Source organism: Galleria mellonella, unplaced genomic scaffold (genome assembly GCF_026898425.1).
Source record: "Galleria mellonella isolate WM207_F2 unplaced genomic scaffold, CSIRO_AGI_GalMel_v1 utg171, whole genome shotgun sequence".
In the NCBI taxonomy this organism is placed as follows: Eukaryota; Metazoa; Arthropoda; class Insecta; order Lepidoptera; family Pyralidae; genus Galleria; species Galleria mellonella.
In genome coordinates, this window is record NW_026442014.1 from 5,548,245 (window position 1) to 5,565,889 (window position 17,645).

Sequence of the window (17,645 nt, forward strand, 5' to 3'; positions counted from 1 at the left end):
TTTGTAAAATGTAAAAATGAAGTGCCGTTGTGATAGAAATAAAGATTAGGTATTATTGTATTGTATTGGTTGTGCTGTATTATCTCCAAGGATATTTGTAAGGTATTATTATTAGTAACTTAGTTTTATTTACCCAGTAAATAACAAACAAATCATTCTTATGGAAATACCGTAGTCCTTGATATGTAAAAAAATAATGATAACGACACCGTCAAAGTTGTAATCTTACCAGGTAACAACCAAGTTGAGTTTAAAGTTTTGATTTATTAGCCGGAAATTTAAAATGAAGTTCGTTTATTATTAAATTAAAATAAATAACTTTGCGAATATTCTGATCGACAGTTTTGTGAATCTGGTTTGAATTTCGTCTTAATAAATATGTGCATTTATTTGTTTTATGATATTCAAAAGACGACGCCTAATCTCGTAAGTTTATATGATCTGGGGCTTCAGAGATCAAGTCTGCTGCTTTACATATCCCAACCAGGGACATAAAATGAAACAGCAGGCCGTCTCGCAAACAAGTTCACTGAACTTGTCAATAAAACATCTGCCTATTTAGAGCGGTATAAGCAAGTCATAAGAGCAACTTGACAATACTGGTTACCACTTTGATTTAAATATATTTAGAATCAAATAAACAATCTCTGGCTCCCACCTACCTGGGAGATGAAGGTTCGTTTGCAAATTGCTCCTTATTGTATTTTTTCTCTGAATTGAAATTTCTATGTAATATTTATGTTATTTATTATTTATTTTTCTACACTCTCTTTAGTCTTCTTTATGATGTACAATCATATCAAACGTCATACGTGAGAGCATAATTTCAATAATAATCAAAGAACGGGTTCAAACTATTTTAAATTTGTTTAATATTTGCTATACATAATTTTCCTTGAAGTTCTCTCGGCAAACCTGCATTTGTAGGAACATGGAGTTTTATTGTTTAAAATAGTTGTACCGGAAAAAGCGGCCTGTTTGTTACTTACGTTACTCCTGAAGTTAAATGTTAGTTTTAGATATTGTAATTATAGATTATAAAGCTCGTCCTACAAGCGCGGGTACGCGGGTATCTTAAAGCAAATAGGTATATGTGAAAAGATTGGTGTTGCGATCACGCGCCCAGCTTTCTTATCAGCATCTCGGCAAGCTTTGTGCCGGCCGGTACTATCAGATTGCCCGGCGCCCCCACCTCTGTTCTCTACTCCCTTATTTGCCCGTCGGCGCCTTTGATTAGAGCAAATATTTGGTAACCGGTTAACTAGCGCCGATGAGCGATCGCGCCACCATTGTCTGTACTCACCGACTGCCGAGTGATAATATATAATTAGCGGCAATGCTGTCGCACCTACGCGTTTTATGAGCTGCGATACCACTGTTCATCTGTGCAATGAACCGACCAAAGAGCCCGCCGCGAATACTGTTTGTTTTACGTTCAAGTTACCCTGCTTGCCGCCTTGTCATTACTGAAAGTATAATTAGGATCTCATTATCGTAATGAGAGAATATATAATGATTGTTAATTTTCAACTTTGATACTTCTACCTACGTTGATATCAAATTCTATATATGCCTAATAAAGAAACACCTATAGGGTCTAAAATTAATGTACGTGTACGTAGCACAAAATACCTAATAGGCATACCTCCAAACGCCCTTTTATACGATTATGGAGCGCGGATCGTGCTTTCGAAGTAGGCTACATTCGACATTTGATCCCACTGACACATCCGTGGATTCACTTATGACCGTTTAGGGACCGCTTGCGTGCCGTTGTCCGTGGATTGCGCATGTTAACAGTTACATCGTGATGGACTGTACCGTTAGGAATGTAACACATATAGAATATTATCAAAGTATTAAAATAAATGATACAATAAATATTGTTATTTTGTTGCAGTTACCATACAAAATAGATGTGCAAGTGATGTCGAACTCCGAAGCAATGGACATACCCGCAGTGCGGCCTAATATATCAACAGAGGGCACTGTACCCACAGAACCCACTACGTGGAAAGTAGATTTGCCCTGTACACGCACTGTAGCCGCTGAAGTAGAAATCAACATAATGCTCAACGTATCCACTGGTTCCTCTTCCACCACCTTGCATTTTCGTCGACGAAAGATATGTCTGAAAGAACCGCGTAGACCTGCTGTTAGAGTCGACAGCATTTCTCATGCGTCTACATCAGCGGATATATTTTATGCTGGAGCTGGTTGTGCTGGGGGTGCGATTTTAATAGCTGCAGTCGCTGCAGTGGCTTGTAGAGCTCGAGCGAGGAAATTGCGAAGAGCGCGTAGCGATGAACAAGATGCTCATGCATTTTTACCAGATTCATCATGCAAATCTGCTGCCAGTTATACCAGTTACCGTCGTCCTACTTCTCTACCGGCTGCAGCAGCGGCAGAGGAGAGAGCCAGAGATCTTCAACAAAGAATAGCTGAGCTGACAATACAAAGATGCCGGGTTCGACTGCGGTCAGTAGCGATGGAAGGAACTTTTGGTCGTGTGTATAAAGGGACGTACGCTGACGAAGATGGGAGGGAACAAGAGGTGCTTGTTAAGACTGTTGCTGAACATGCTTCACAAGTGCAGGTAAACTTTATAATTAATTGTAATTATTTTTATTTCTTTGCTTATAAGGTAAACATTATTGAATAGTGAAGACACAAGTAATCATGCAATTTCTTTTATTTTAGGTTTCATTACTTCTCCAAGAAGGGTGCATGTTGTATGGATTGCACCATGAACGGGTTTTGTCCGTACTGGGTGTTAGTATCGAAGATCAAACGGCTCCATTCTTACTTTATCCCTGGAACAATGGTTGGAAAAATTTAAAACAGTTTCTTCTGTCGTGCCGAGGCGTTACAGTAGGGGGCGCTACTGCTGGTGCACCGCCTCCACCTCCGTTGACGACTCAGCATGTAGTTCGGATGGCACTTCATGCTTTGGATGGCTTGTCATATCTACATTCTCAACACGTTTTGCACAAAGACATCGCTGCAAGAAATTGCATGTAAGTTTTTATGTGCCAGACAAAAATTATTTCGAATTATATCCTAATTCCAAATTTAAGATACGGTGTTTGTCATAAATAAATATTAAGGAATCGCAGAAATTTTAAAAAGTCCATTGTTATCTTGGGCTTCTTTAATGTAAGGTAGAACTGCTTCTTCTTTTTATCCGTTAAGCTCTTCCACAAAATAAGAATAATTGTGTTTGTTCATTACTATACTATAAATTGGTTGCATATGTAAGAAAAAATCTAAATGAATCCATTTATTCAACAGTGTGGACGAAAATCTCCGAGTGATGATCGCCGACAACGCCTTATCCCGGGATCTATTCCCTGCTGATTATCATTGCTTAGGCGACAATGAAAACAGACCTATAAAATGGCTAGCCTTGGAGTCCCTGAGTAAACGGCAGTTCAGTCCAGCAGCGGACGTATGGGCTCTAGGCGTGTTGTTATGGGAGCTGACTACTTTGGCTCACCAGCCATACGCAGAGGTGGATCCTTTCGAAGTGGCCGCTTATTTGAGAGATGGATATCGGTTGCAACAACCTGCTAATTGTCCTGATGAGTTGTAAGTATTATATAAGTATGAATCACTAAGTACATCGAATTATATGTTTTTTTTTTCATTAATAAAAAATCCGCAGAGTTTTAGTAGTTGCTTTCAATAAAAGATAATAACCTAATTTTTGTTATGACAATACATATTCTGTGTTTTGTAATAAATTCCATTAAACTGATATTGAAATTGAGACGTTTCGCACTCTCGAATTACAATACTAACGACATAATGGTTCTATATGGTTCTGATAGATGCATATTAGTGTAACTTGCCAATGCAAACTATTGTAAACCGATCCCAATTATAACATAACCGTTGTTTCATGAGTGCAGTATAAAATTGTCCTTGGCAATAGATTGGATTGATATTGATATTGGATTCAAGAGTAGACCTGCAGGTCTTAAGTTTTACCACTAGAACCAATATTGATGTTATATATGTTGATTATATAAGTTATTTATTTTAAATTTTATGATCGGAACCTAAAGTTTAATATTAACTATAAGTTATCTATTTATTTATTCTTTATTGACCACATTTACAAAAAATTTTTGGTAAAAAATCTAGACTTAAAGTATGAATAGTATTCTCCTGCAGTCAACATTTGAGATTATTCGGTTATCCGGAATATTTTAGTAAATTGATTACATCTAATTTTAATAATACTGATGGCATTAACGACATAACATAAGGCTCTAAATTGTATTGTTTAATAATATATTAATACTTCAGAAGTATCGTTATCATCAAATATTTACGAACGAAGGTCCTCCAGCCCTTATATTTATCTCATATATAGGGCAATCGATGGTGATGAATTGACATTGTATATTTCTTCCACAGATTTGCTGTGATGGCGTACTGCTGGGCGATGTCACCTGACGATCGGCCCACGTTACCACAACTACAAATCTTCCTTAGAGACTTCCACACACAATTAACCAGATTCGTCTAATAGAAATCATTCCCTATCGACTATATTAAAAAGACATCCCAAAGACGACAATAATTATAGTGAATAAAGCGGACTTATAAACTGTGCGATAAATATAAAAGAGGCCTTATTAATAACGGCGCAAGACTCGTATTTCGTTATAAAGTGATTGTGAACGTTTGCCGATTTCAAAAAGGTAATCATCGAAGAGACTGATTTTTATAAGTGTTTATTGATTTGTAAATTATTTTATGTTTTATTTTAATGCAGTCGACACATTTTCTAGTATCTCGTCGGCAGCAGTCGTTACCTACAACAGAAATGTTGTTGTGATTGAATATAATTTTCTTCTAAGACATTTACTTTGCCATACATAATTATCATTGAATAATGTTTAATTGTATATACTTGAGTGTTTGTTTTAAATAATTAACTTCACAGATTCTAAAACGAAAATGTAGCCTTGTTTTCTATTTCAACAATTTTACAAGTTACTTTATATTGTACTGTTTACAAAATTTTTCTTCATTATAATTTAGTTGATAGTGCAGTAACGTAACTTGGTTCTGTTAGCTTCTGAATCGAACCAATGATCTCATTACATTTATCAACGCGTTTAATGCTACAAGTTATAGCAATGAGATTGAATCAATTAACGCATTTATCAGTAGACCAATTAATATACAAAGACACTCGTAAACAAATGTATATAATACATTTATGTATAAGGCTACTTATCACCATTTAATTTATTACAGAGACTCGGGTTTTTATACTATTTTTACACTAGTTATAACGATGGGTGTGAAAACACGTATGGTGATCTAGTGTTATTTCAAATTATACTCTATTTCTATAGCTATATAGATTATAATTGATCAAAAACAACATTTGTGTTTGTTGCATATGATTCACACGACGTATCAGAATATATGTCAACTGCATAGAGTATTTGTAATTATCGTTTGAAACCTCAGTACTGCCATATTAGACGTAAGAGATTAATGTATATAATATAATAGGTATATCTATGTGATGTATTGTATGATATACGTATATTGAATGTGCCTCAGATTTTATGAAAGAATTAGATGTTTATATAAATGTTTAATTGGAATTAAAATTATTGATTAGACTGGTTTTAGCATCGATTTATTCGTTTAATACAATTGACATATTAGGCAGTATAGACAATATGCCTCTGCTTTATACATTGAATAAAAAATAAATCCTAAGCATTGTGATTATTGATCGTTTAGTAGACATTTAAGTAGTTATTTATAAATGATTCACGTTGTTTGACTTTGTACTGCTTACGTTATTAATATTGCATGACATCGGCAATGTCATCTTGAGATAAAGCATAACTAATGCAAATCTGATGAGCTTAAGCATTCTCAACTACTACGTAAATGTTTTCAGTACTTTTATCAAACTTAAAGTAACGTAGTGCATTAATTCAACTGATTTTTTTTTGTGTATGTTACTCGATTGATTTTGCCATTTGTGAATACATTTTGTTGACTTTTTTTTTTAATCGAAAGGGTTTATTGTCGTGTTGGCCCCTACTAATTTGATTAGAATTGATTTTACTACAATATTACTAAATTGTCGGTTTGATTTTTAGTCACAATACTTCTTATATAATGGTTATTATGCAAACTTATACATCTCTCTCTAATATCAGCATGGTAAAATTATAGTCTAAAGAAGTTTTTCTTACCACTCTGAGGAATAATTCTGTACAGAACAATGTCCCGAAATGTTATTTAATAATTGTGTTCAGATATGCCAGAGGTATTAGATCACTGATTTCTTCTGACACTGTGGTGAAACTACTGTAATTACAAGATTTCCGAACGCCATTCCTTCTTAGAATTTTTCTTCTTATTAGAGTGGAAGTTATATGTGCCTACACCCTTTTAACCTTGACCGAGTAATGTTCGAGCCGGCAACAGTAACTTTTTTGTTGCTACATATTTAAAAATAGAACTATTAATAACATGTTTACGTGTGAAATAACACTTTTAGAAATACTGATGAAAAATATCGATGGAAGAATTTGAGATAACGTTCTTAGACTGCAATAATGTACTTTTTTGCAATAAATTTATAAAAAGAAATTAAGTTCTAATTAAAAATTCGTTAATTAAATTATGCGCAATGTGTAAAATAGATATTGAAATATAATCCCAATGACAACAGAATATTTTTTTTCTTTTATGTGTTTTGTTGGATTAGCATTTTTTTTAAAACGATAGAATACTGAATGTATTTTTTTTTGCCACACCTAAGAGGCATTTAGGGCAATTATTGTAATGTTTGTACATTTGTAAATAATATGACTCAAAAATGTGAATACATGAGTGATTATACCCATATATGTGATTTTTTAATTTACCTTGCATTCTATACTTCCATTCCTATCCTAATAAGTATCATAATCTTAACAATAACATTCCACTAATGTCGTACTACGGGGGAACGGACAACTTTTAGGTTTTTGCATGGGCTCTGTACGAACTGGTTTTGCTCCCCATATGAAGAACTAGATTTTACTTAGTCCGTGTGACTTGTTGATTTACCGGGATACATAGTGCCTAGTTTATGTCCTTTTCTATCTCAAATTTACCAAATTTCATGGTGATTGGTTGAACCGTTGAGAGCGTTCATAACAAATTGTGGCAAGGTCGTAATTACCTATCTGTAGATTTTCAATAACAAATGAAAATTTTTCAATGTTCCTGATTGAATATTTAAAAAGTGCTCTGCTAGTGTACTAAAACGTTAATCATAGAATATATTGCTTGTAAAACTACTATTAAAAACTTTGCATCTACTTTATATTTTGTGTCGGAATTTTTCAAATATATTTTTGCCATCAGAATTAAATTTTTTTGTGACACGTTTTTATAAGAATATTTAAGTATTAAGTCAGAAATAATAGAAAATGTTAATTTTTTTGATAACTAACATATAGTTGCAACGTTGCAATATTTTGTTATGAACGCTTTTAAAGAACAAGAGGTAATAGATTTGTAAGTATGTATTTTTTTAATGGATAAAATGGAACGCTATCCTCACCTGCGCTATCAGTATATGATGGCGGGCCATCAGTGAGAGATGATAGGTGAGGATGAAAGCTGATCAGTTAGTCTATCTTCACGAATTCAAAAATCAATCGTGATGATTTCCAGGGGAAACCATATGGAGGTCGACCTGATAGGATATATTGCTAGCAATCGGGCTGCTATATCTTATTACTAACAATCTCTTTTCCTCTAAAGATACATCATTTGGGGCACTGATTTTTTTACCTGTTACAACCACCACAGAATATATCCTGCTCTATTACTGTACTACTAAGCCATGCTAGGCAAATGGCTCGGTTAATATATAGTATAAAAAACGTTCAAAAAATTTGAAAAATATAAAAAAAAATATTAGACACTTTAAATATAATAAATTCTATTAAAATATTCCATTTAATTATTGAGTTATTAAAAAAGATACAAGCGGTCAAGATTGGAACGCCAGCATGGCCAGAGGAGGTACGAATATGACTCATATTTTTTTTATTATTATAAAATAATATTAAAATATCAAAAGAAAATTTCCAAGTGTAGGCCCCGGCGAGATTCGAACTCGCGATCTCCTGTTTACTAGACAGGCGCTTTAACCAACTAAGCCACGGCGCCACTTGCGAATGGTTCCGAAATTACTATACACTATCTGCACATAAGTACCTCGTACAAAAGTAGGGTAAATAAATTGTTCTATCACAGATAAGATAAATATTATTATTGCTGATTTACTTATAACGATAATGAGCAATCTAGCAAAGAACCAGATGTTTTAAATTATTAAAACAACCGTTCGTCGTTACTTATTAGATTTATAATAGGTACGTAATGAATTTTGTTCCTAAAAAACTACGATTGGAGGAGATTTACCTAAAAAAGATATTAAGTTTAGTTATATTGGAAAAAAAAATTAACGAAGGGTTAGATTACAATGAATAATTGTTAGGATATATACGAGACAGAATGTATGTACAAGAGTCTTATGATAAAGGCGCTATAAATTTTCGGTACGACTTTTTCGTTCAAAATTTAATAAGAATATTTTTGTACGCACTTTTTTCGTGTAGTGCGTATAGTTTCATAGAAATTCTGGTTATAGAATTTAACAAAAAAAAAAAAAAAAAAAAAACTGCAGTAAAATGTGTTACGTATATTAGTTTACTGATACTTTTTCATTTAACTACCTGTCATAAATATCGATAAAATATGGTTCTGTTTATCTCAAAAGGAAAGGTAAAGGGCTCTACTTATACAGGTCTAATGTCTAACGTAATGATTTTTTCAAATTAATTAATTTTCTTCCGTATAAATATCTTGATTTAATTTTGAATTTGAATTGTTGAAATGATATATTCGTAAAGGGTAAAATAGGTCCTTGAGTATTTTAAAAGTTTTAGAAGCGAGCGCGGATCATACTGTACACTTTCGTAAATTTGAAGTAAACAATCTGTTAAGATAATTCTTTGCAAAGAAAAGCTCTGGCATTTGAAAAATATATGTTCTAAAGACTGTATACCTCCAGTACCTACTGTTGTGATGGATTTGACATTTGAAGACTGTCAGAAATGAAAGTAGGTTCAAAACGGGTATAGATTAAATATAACAAAAATTGCCCTACAAACATGTGTAACAATGCAAATACGATCCTAAAGTGTGATGCAATTCTCACAGTTCTATCAGTTACTACTTTCGTCTATACAAGATTTTTGTGTATGTATTTAGATAACTATTAATTTAATGTCAGAATAATAACTTACGCAAATTTAACACTTAATTTTAAATTTTCGCATTGTAAACATATTAAAATTTATTTTCTGGGTATTACTGCGCTGCTTTTACAGTTATTATTTTTTATTGTCAATTAAATAGTTTTAAATTTAATAAATAAAATGTAAAAACAAAACATAGACAAAAAATAAAATAACTTAGTAGAATTCTTTGTTCTTGGATCAAAAGTAGGTGCATTTACCTTATCACTCAGCGATTGGTTTATGGTTTGTTAACTAATATTGTTTTAATATGTTAATTCTATGTTTAAGGAACACCATGAACGGAGGGAAAGTGATTGTTAGTAATAGGGTCTAGACCTTATTGATAGTAATATACCTTATCAGATCGATCTCCACGCGGTACCCCTGGACACCATCGTGACAAATTTATCGGGAATTCGTCACGACGGGCTAACTGATATGCTTTCATCCTCACCTATTATTATCACTCTCTGGTGCTCCGCCAGTGTATACCAATGGCGCAGGTGGAGTTATCATTCCATTGTCTTCTCTCTTTTCGTCCTCTTCATTACTGAAGGTCGTGTCCTTGAAAGGTGTCTGTTGCCTCTCTTATGATGTTATTCCATTTTGCACGGTCTTCAGCTTCTCGCAGGGCAGCTGCAATCGACAGTCCCGTAACGGCGGTTACTTGGTCCGACCATCGATTAGGCGATCGTCCGCGTGGTCTATTAGTCTTAGTTAGTATTAGTGGTCTATTGTCTTAATTCATTTAAAAAAATACACCAATAACGTCATAGTATAAAAAAAGAATAAGATCAGCTATGATTGATAGCGATCAGTGGAACAGGACATACATACTTTTTTAGGGATGAAAATTTAATGGTAAACCTACACGATGGTAATGGACGGTGGTTGGTAGACCAACTTAGCGATATGCGTTAGCAGCAGGGCTGATGACTTCATCCTTACCTGTTAGACTTGTGGATTACTTTTTTTAAGAAAAAAATATAATTACCATATAGATAATTAATAATATATTATTATATAGATTATCCATATACTATGGGCTAACTGAACTAAGTTAGCTCACAGTGACGAATTAAACATGATGATTGAACCGATGGGGATATATTGCTAGCAATGGGGTTTCTTGATCCCATTACCAAGAATCTCCTCTCCTTCACAGAAATACACACCGAGTCGGCCCCAGTTGATGGAATAAAATCAATGTAATGATAATAATATACATACCTGTTCAGCGGGGGAAAGGGATTGTTAATAATGGGTCTAGCTAACAACATATCTTGTTAGGTCGACCTCGCGTAGGCCTCCCTCGAAACTATCGTAATTTATTATTGAATCCATCACGATGGGCTAACTGACCTGCTTTCAATCCTCACCATTCACCTCTCACTGGTACCCGGGCATAGTATGTATGTTGATAGCGCAGACGGCTTTACCATTCCTTTTCACTCATTAAACACAAAATTACGATTCTGTGAGCAATCAATGATTAAAATGATGATGTATTTGTAAGTACCGCTCTGATGTTGCCATTCTAGATAATTAATATTATCAGTTTTGTATGATAGTCGTATTATGTGGATTAATTTTCCTTTTATTTGATTTGTATATTTATTTAGCTGAAAAAATAATTTAACAGTAATAAATTCGAATTTGGAACGTAATATTTAATTTGAAAATCGAAGTGGACGGCAGTTGTGGCCGAGTGGTTAAGGCGACTGACTAGAAATCAGTTTCCCTCTGGGAGCGTAGGTTCGAATCCTACCGACTGCGGATTTTTTGATCGACTTTAATTGCCGTGTATATCACGATTATTGGGTCGTTTATTTTTATCAAACAGTCGTTATTGGACTCGTAACCCGCTCTTCTTGGAACTTTATTACACGGGATACCAATATAAGTAACATATCATTGCATTAGGGTCGTGCCATAAATTTTGACCGACATGAGTTGAAATGAGATGGAAAATGTTCGCACATCTGCGTTTTTGAGGGCCATTTACCTATATTTATTAGGGTCATCATCCTTATTCATATTGTATAAGTAAATGTGAAAGTGAGTGAAAAAAGCCATAACGGCTTAACCAATCATTCTCAAATTTAGTATACACGTATCTTATAGAATGTAGAACGATATAAGCTACTTTTATTCTGAACAATAAACATATCCCGGTCACGCGGATAAAGTCGCAGAAAAAAGCCAGTAGAGTATAAAAATATAAATTTTAAATTATATGTCATAATTATATTAAAGTGCCATAATTTAATTTAAAATGATTAATGACCCCTTGATAACTTTTCATATAGCATTAGGGTGTCCATTGCCGCGCTTTCCGTGCAAAAAAAAAAAAAACTCTATGGTTTTAATGACAACAAAAAAGCGGGTGCATTTGTTTTGTTTACTTTCAATTAATTAAGGCTGAATTGGCTGTTTAAATGCAACGAGAGTCGTAAAATGTTTTATTTATGTGATATTTTTATGTTTCGTTCCCGTATGGTTGCGGGATGATTCATAAAATTGTGTCCTAAATTATTAATCTATGAGCCAAATGTAATTTTAAATGTTTTATGGGACACAGAGATTTATTATGCGTATAGTCTGTGTAGATTTAGAAGATATTTATTATATATTAATTCTAGCAGTTTTTTATGTATAAACTAAGAGCATGTTTAAAAAATCCACGGTTTACAGTACGTGGTTTTTTGTGACTGTGCCCACGTAAACTTATTTCTTAAAAAAAAATTAAGCCTATTATTAAATGTTTCGTAAAATGATCACGTTTTTAAATTATTTTTCTCATTTCCAAACTGGGCACACTGTTTCGGATTAGATTCTAATCTACCTTATCTATAGCAATGTATATATACTTTATTTTGTCAATTCAGTGCGGCGCGGTGGGGAGTCAAAATCTCTTGGGATCCGAGATTTCCTTCCCCATTAAGTGCAACCTCAAAACGACCACAAGGATTGATGAGTGAGGGATGTTTGTTTTAATTAATAGCTTTAACATATACTTCCGTAGAATATATGCTAGATATTTTACACTAAGTAATTAATATCATAGTCTAGACATGGATGCATATTTCCAGAGGGAGACTTTGTACAAAAGTCGATTGCTTGGGTACCTCTGTCCCATTCGTGTTTCTACCGTGAAGCAGTTGTGTTTGCATGGCTGTGTTTCGGTTTGAAGGGTGAGATATGGCGTGAATTTACAGGGTACAGAGGAATAACACCTGAGTCCTCAGGAATGGCAACGCACGGGGAGTATCATGGACGAAACAGTATATTCTGTTATGTTCATGGTACTGCTCATGTCTATAGGCGACGGTTACCACTTTCCGTCAGGTGGGCCGTCAGCTTGTTTGCCATTCTTAGTTAAATAAAAAAAAATATTTTAATGATGTTTCATATACAATCACTATTTATTTCTTTATTTACACTTTAATGCACAGTGTGAATATATCTACATTTGGCGGACTTAAAATCGGATGGTATTCTCTACCAGTCAACCATCAAGTAATGTTTATGATACAATCATGGTCTATCCAAAGGTTTATAATTAAAGATTTTTAAATGTATCATGGTACCAAGAGACTAAGCAATTAGCAACAGATTAAAAAGAAAACCAGACAGACAATGAACATCGCATCACACATTTGCAAATATATACCAACACTTAGATTATAAAGTATATAAGTACGTTATACTAAGACTATGTACCAAAATAACTTAAAGACAGATTTGTCTAAATGTACAACAAGAATTGTGTTATAACAAAATTGTATATTAATAAAAAGTTGATTTACAAGAAAAAACAATCAAAAATATTTATTTTAAACCTTTAGTTCCCTCTACACAAATGGATTAATTTAACTAAAAGTAAAATTAAAATTTACATTAAATGCATTTGTTTAATTGTATTACTTTATTAACAAATTAATTTCAGCGTAAACAAATATCTAAACATTGCGTATTCAAATATATAAAATAATTACAAGACATGCAGAATAAAAATAAAGATTACTCGCCTTTGTTTTAAATGAATTGTGGTTAACATTATATTTTGTGTGCAATAAAGAATAAAGAAAGAAATAAAGAATTATATTTGAAATAGTTGGACTGGTGTGGAAGAGTTCTTAAGATGCTGCCAGCATTAACGCACTGGATGTCTAAAGAAAGTGCTGGCACTCGCGTCCCTAGAGCAGTCGACCAATCGCTTAGAAACCCATAGTTCTTTCACGAAACAACGACTGTTGGGACTATTTGGACGCAAAGCATAATATAAGAATTCCCTTGTATCTACTATGCCTTGAGTCACAACTCTAAACTGAAAATATAAATTCAGTGCAGATGGCTTTATTTTTATTTACAAGTGAATTTGTGTTGTCTGCAAACTAAATGAAGAGTTATATTTTATGTAAATACTTACCTAATTATATAATGCCACATGATATGGATTAACTATTTTTACGATATGGCAAGCAAATAAATAAATGAATTAATTTTGAGTCTGACATTGGTGATTTTTGATTGCTTAAAACCCATTAACTTGTGTTAAGATATTTTCAACTGATTTTGCTACCAAATATATAAATATAATTTACAAATTAGGTTAGTTAACATATCTATATCATATATGAAAACTCTCTATAACAGAAGTTTTTAAACATTTAAGATAACGGAACGCCCACCAAATATCTTTTATTTTTTTGGTACCCCATATCAAAATGATAACAATAAAAAACACTGTAATATAAATAAATACAAAAGATTTTATTAATTTTTAATGCGAAGAATGAAATTATTTCACTGTTCACTGTATAAATAAGTTCGCGGAATTCTGGTGACCATTTTACAGAACCCACTTTAGGAATCGCTGCTCTATAATATCTGATAAGTAGTATATAAATTGTTCTATATCGAGTAAACATTAGCTGGATCCCGTGTTGTTCAATAAGGATTGGTTATGAAGCAACATTTAGCTATATAGACTGAGGCAAAATTTGCCACTGGAATACTATTATTACTTGGGTAATAATGACGAAGTTTGTGAAGACAATTAATTATTATGTATTATACATGTTGTATATTTTTATTTGTCTGTGTCAAACAACTTTGAGTCCATTTTTTATTAGTATCTACATGTACTTAAAATTATTAACAAATATTTCCACCTAAAAAAACGCAACTACAATAGTAATAAAACCAATTAATGAATGATGTTTTGTAACCACATTAGATCTTACTATTATAATAAAATTGTGATTACACGTTGTCTGTATATGGGAGATATATAAAAATAATGGACATAAGGTCCAAAAAATCAGTAGAAACCCACATAAATAATTTTTAGAAATTTTGTTTGTCTGTATGTTTGTTTCTGTATCACGTAAAAAGTAGTACACCAAATTGGACGCGGTTTTTACAGTTGTGTTCCTGAAGGTTTATCTTAAAATTTAATATATGTTGTATATTGATATGCCACGTAGAAGTTTTTTCATTAGTTTTTCTACTTATGAAATCCACACGTACGCAGTAGTGGACAAAAAGCTAGTTGAAAATATTTGAATGTAGAACGCAAAACTCATTTATCTGATAGAGAAATACATAAACAGATTTTGTTTCGAGCACACGAGCAGTTCTTAGCTCCGCAAAGAAAAACAGTCTGATTTACTCATCACAAAATTAATATTGGACAAACATGAGCAAATAAATCGTGTAAAATAGTATTACAAAAAAAAAAAACCAAACATATTTAATTGAGAATCTCTTCCTGTAAGGTTATTTTTTATGCTGATTCATGCGAAAAAAGCCGCGGGACACAGTAGTCTAAAATGAGGTATTCCATTGTTTATCTCAGTTTCGTCCAGGGCCCATCACCCTCGCGCATGCCGTATCTACCAACAAAGGTCCCGATCTGTAATTACTTCCCCACGACACATAACTAAGACTTCATTACACCAATCTCGATATATTCCCCATTTTCTTAACAATAAATGACTTTCTAGAGACTATGAAGCTTATCGCGATGATGAAATGTGCTACGTCAGGGGGATAATGGTATTTCATAATATTAATGCGAATGTTATAGGTGAAGTGGTGCTATTGAGGCATTCATCGATCTATTGGCGTTTTTTGTTTTCAAATGTACGAGTATTTATAAAAACGAACAAAAATTTTACAAAGAAAATAAAAACAAAAGGAATAGAAAATATTTATCTTTTTTGTAAGTAGTTTTATTCAATTTGCTGTATTTTTTAGGCGTAAACAACGCAATATGTTTGTAAGTAGAATGGATTCACTTCCGTTTTTCATATTAATATTTTTTATAATTATTAGAAAGAAAAAAGTAATAAAAATATTTGTAAAGTTTGACATTTCGTTTTTCTTATTTCTTTCTTTGCATGCAGTAGGTATGTCTTTATAATAAAGGAAAATAAAAAATAATTACAAGTGTATGTTAAACACATCTTTAGATATTAAGAATTTACTAAAATTTTTTGAGTAAATTCTATCATAGTAATTATACTACAATTCTACTTACACCATACCTACCTAAGCAGTGTAAGAAAAACACAGCTCTGTGTTAATTAAATTTTAAACACGAAATTTCTAAGCCGGTGACGTGAAATTAAAGTTTTTCTTCTGGTGAAGGGTCCAAATGAAAAATTCCTGAGTGTGGCAGGTGACAGGCAATTCTGTCTCCACAGTAAAAGAGGTTTCTAGTAAGAAAATCTTAGAATCAAAATTATATTTTTACGTATTTTAATTATTATATTTTTTTATTATATTATTAGTTATATATTCAGTGTATGATATGATGGACGTTTCTTAATTGTTGAACTAAGAATATCCAGAAACTTTGTTCGAGTGAATTACGATATAAGTAGCCTATACCTGTAGAATCAAAGAGTAACTGTAAACTTTTTATTGTTTCATTCAAATAAAGATAATTACTGTTACAATAATAAATTATGATATTAATAATTCATTCATAATTCATATAAGTATAATAATATCATACTTGTATGGAGAAAAAATATCATTAAAAGCAAGCAAGGTAAAAAATAAAGTAAGAAGGTGACAATAGGTGGCCTTATCGCTATTTGTGTTCCAAATATTATGATACGTTGCGAAACACGTTCAGGTGTTTCTGCATGACTGAGTTTGTTTTTCATCTCTAACATCTCTATAAATATTTCAATATGTACTAATATTGTAAATTAACTTTTTACCCGCTACTTTGAACGTGTGGATTTCAGAAGTAGGGAATCAATGAAATACTCATAGACCATTTCTAAATAGGGTAGCAAAATAAAACAAGTTTTAAGTTAAATCCTTAGTACACTATTATGAAAACCGCTCTCAATTTGTACAGTAGGTTCATATAGGGAAACAGCCAGACAGACATTTATTTTAATTTTTATTTTAGCTTCTTTATTTATTAAGACCCCTCATATTATTTTTTATTTAATATCTCTCAAGTACAGGTATTGTCTAGTTATAATTTTATTATATTAGTAGGAAAGTAAGATGTTAGTAGAATGAGATAATCAGTTTGTTTGTTTATGTTTAATTTCATGAAATTAGGTTCCTGTCACAGATAAGTATAGACAACCGTTCAAACGACTTCAAAAATGAGAAGGTTAAAAGGAAAAATATAGGTATATTTTTATATGTATATGTTTTCTCCAAACTCCGTCATTTATAAACTGATTTAGAAAATACTTTTTTATTTGAAAGGATTTCAGATTGGTTCCATAGAAATTTTATCAAAATTAGTAGAGTAATTCAGTTTTTAAATCAAAATAACTTGTTTTGCAGCGTCTGATGTCGGTATTTTTTTTTTAATAAACGAAATCGATGAAGAATTGTTCGGATTGATACCTGCTGCTGATTTTCACCATCGTACAACCCGCCATAAACTAAAATTTCATTCTAACCATCTGGACGAGTGGCAGTCCTCCACCGTGCGTTTTTCAAGACACTTTCTCCCACGCACAACCACTCTTTGGAATCAACTTCCAGCAGCAGTATTTCCGAACCCATACGACAACATAACCTTCAAGAAAAGAGCATATTCCTTTTTAAAAGACCGGCAGCACACCTGCAATGCCGTAGGTGTTGTGGATGACCATGAGTGGCGGTAGTCACTTACCATCAGGTAAGCTGCATGCTCGTTTGCCCCCTGTGTTGTAAAAAAAAAATTAATACAGTATTTGATATAATATTATACAGGATAAATTAATGAACTGTCAAACTTTGTCTACAACTTGTAAAAGTGAAAACAAATTT

General features: G+C 32.7%; 1 protein-coding gene and 2 non-coding genes across 3 annotated transcripts in view; 2 read left to right on the top strand and 1 right to left on the bottom strand.

Annotated features, from left to right (window-relative positions):
- The window catches only part of LOC113518262 (tyrosine-protein kinase Drl), a 43,148-nt gene extending 36,254 nt beyond the window's left edge, over positions 1 to 6,894 (top strand). Inside the window, exons 3-6 of the mRNA XM_026903096.3 lie at positions 1,901 to 2,596; positions 2,701 to 3,017; positions 3,292 to 3,588; positions 4,423 to 6,894. Of these exons, the coding sequence (XP_026758897.2) occupies positions 1,901 to 2,596; positions 2,701 to 3,017; positions 3,292 to 3,588; positions 4,423 to 4,534 (1,422 nt within the window). The 3' untranslated portion in view covers positions 4,535 to 6,894. The remainder of the gene's footprint in view (positions 1 to 1,900; positions 2,597 to 2,700; positions 3,018 to 3,291; positions 3,589 to 4,422) is intronic.
- Positions 6,895 to 8,137: 1,243 nt separating this feature from the next.
- On the bottom strand, positions 8,138 to 8,211 carry Trnat-agu (transfer RNA threonine (anticodon AGU)). Its single transcript has one exon. It is a non-coding gene; the product is annotated as a tRNA-Thr (tRNA).
- Positions 8,212 to 11,041: 2,830 nt separating this feature from the next.
- Trnas-aga (transfer RNA serine (anticodon AGA)) lies at positions 11,042 to 11,123 on the top strand. The gene has a single exon. It is a non-coding gene; the product is annotated as a tRNA-Ser (tRNA).
- The last annotated feature ends 6,522 nt before the right edge of the window (positions 11,124 to 17,645 follow it).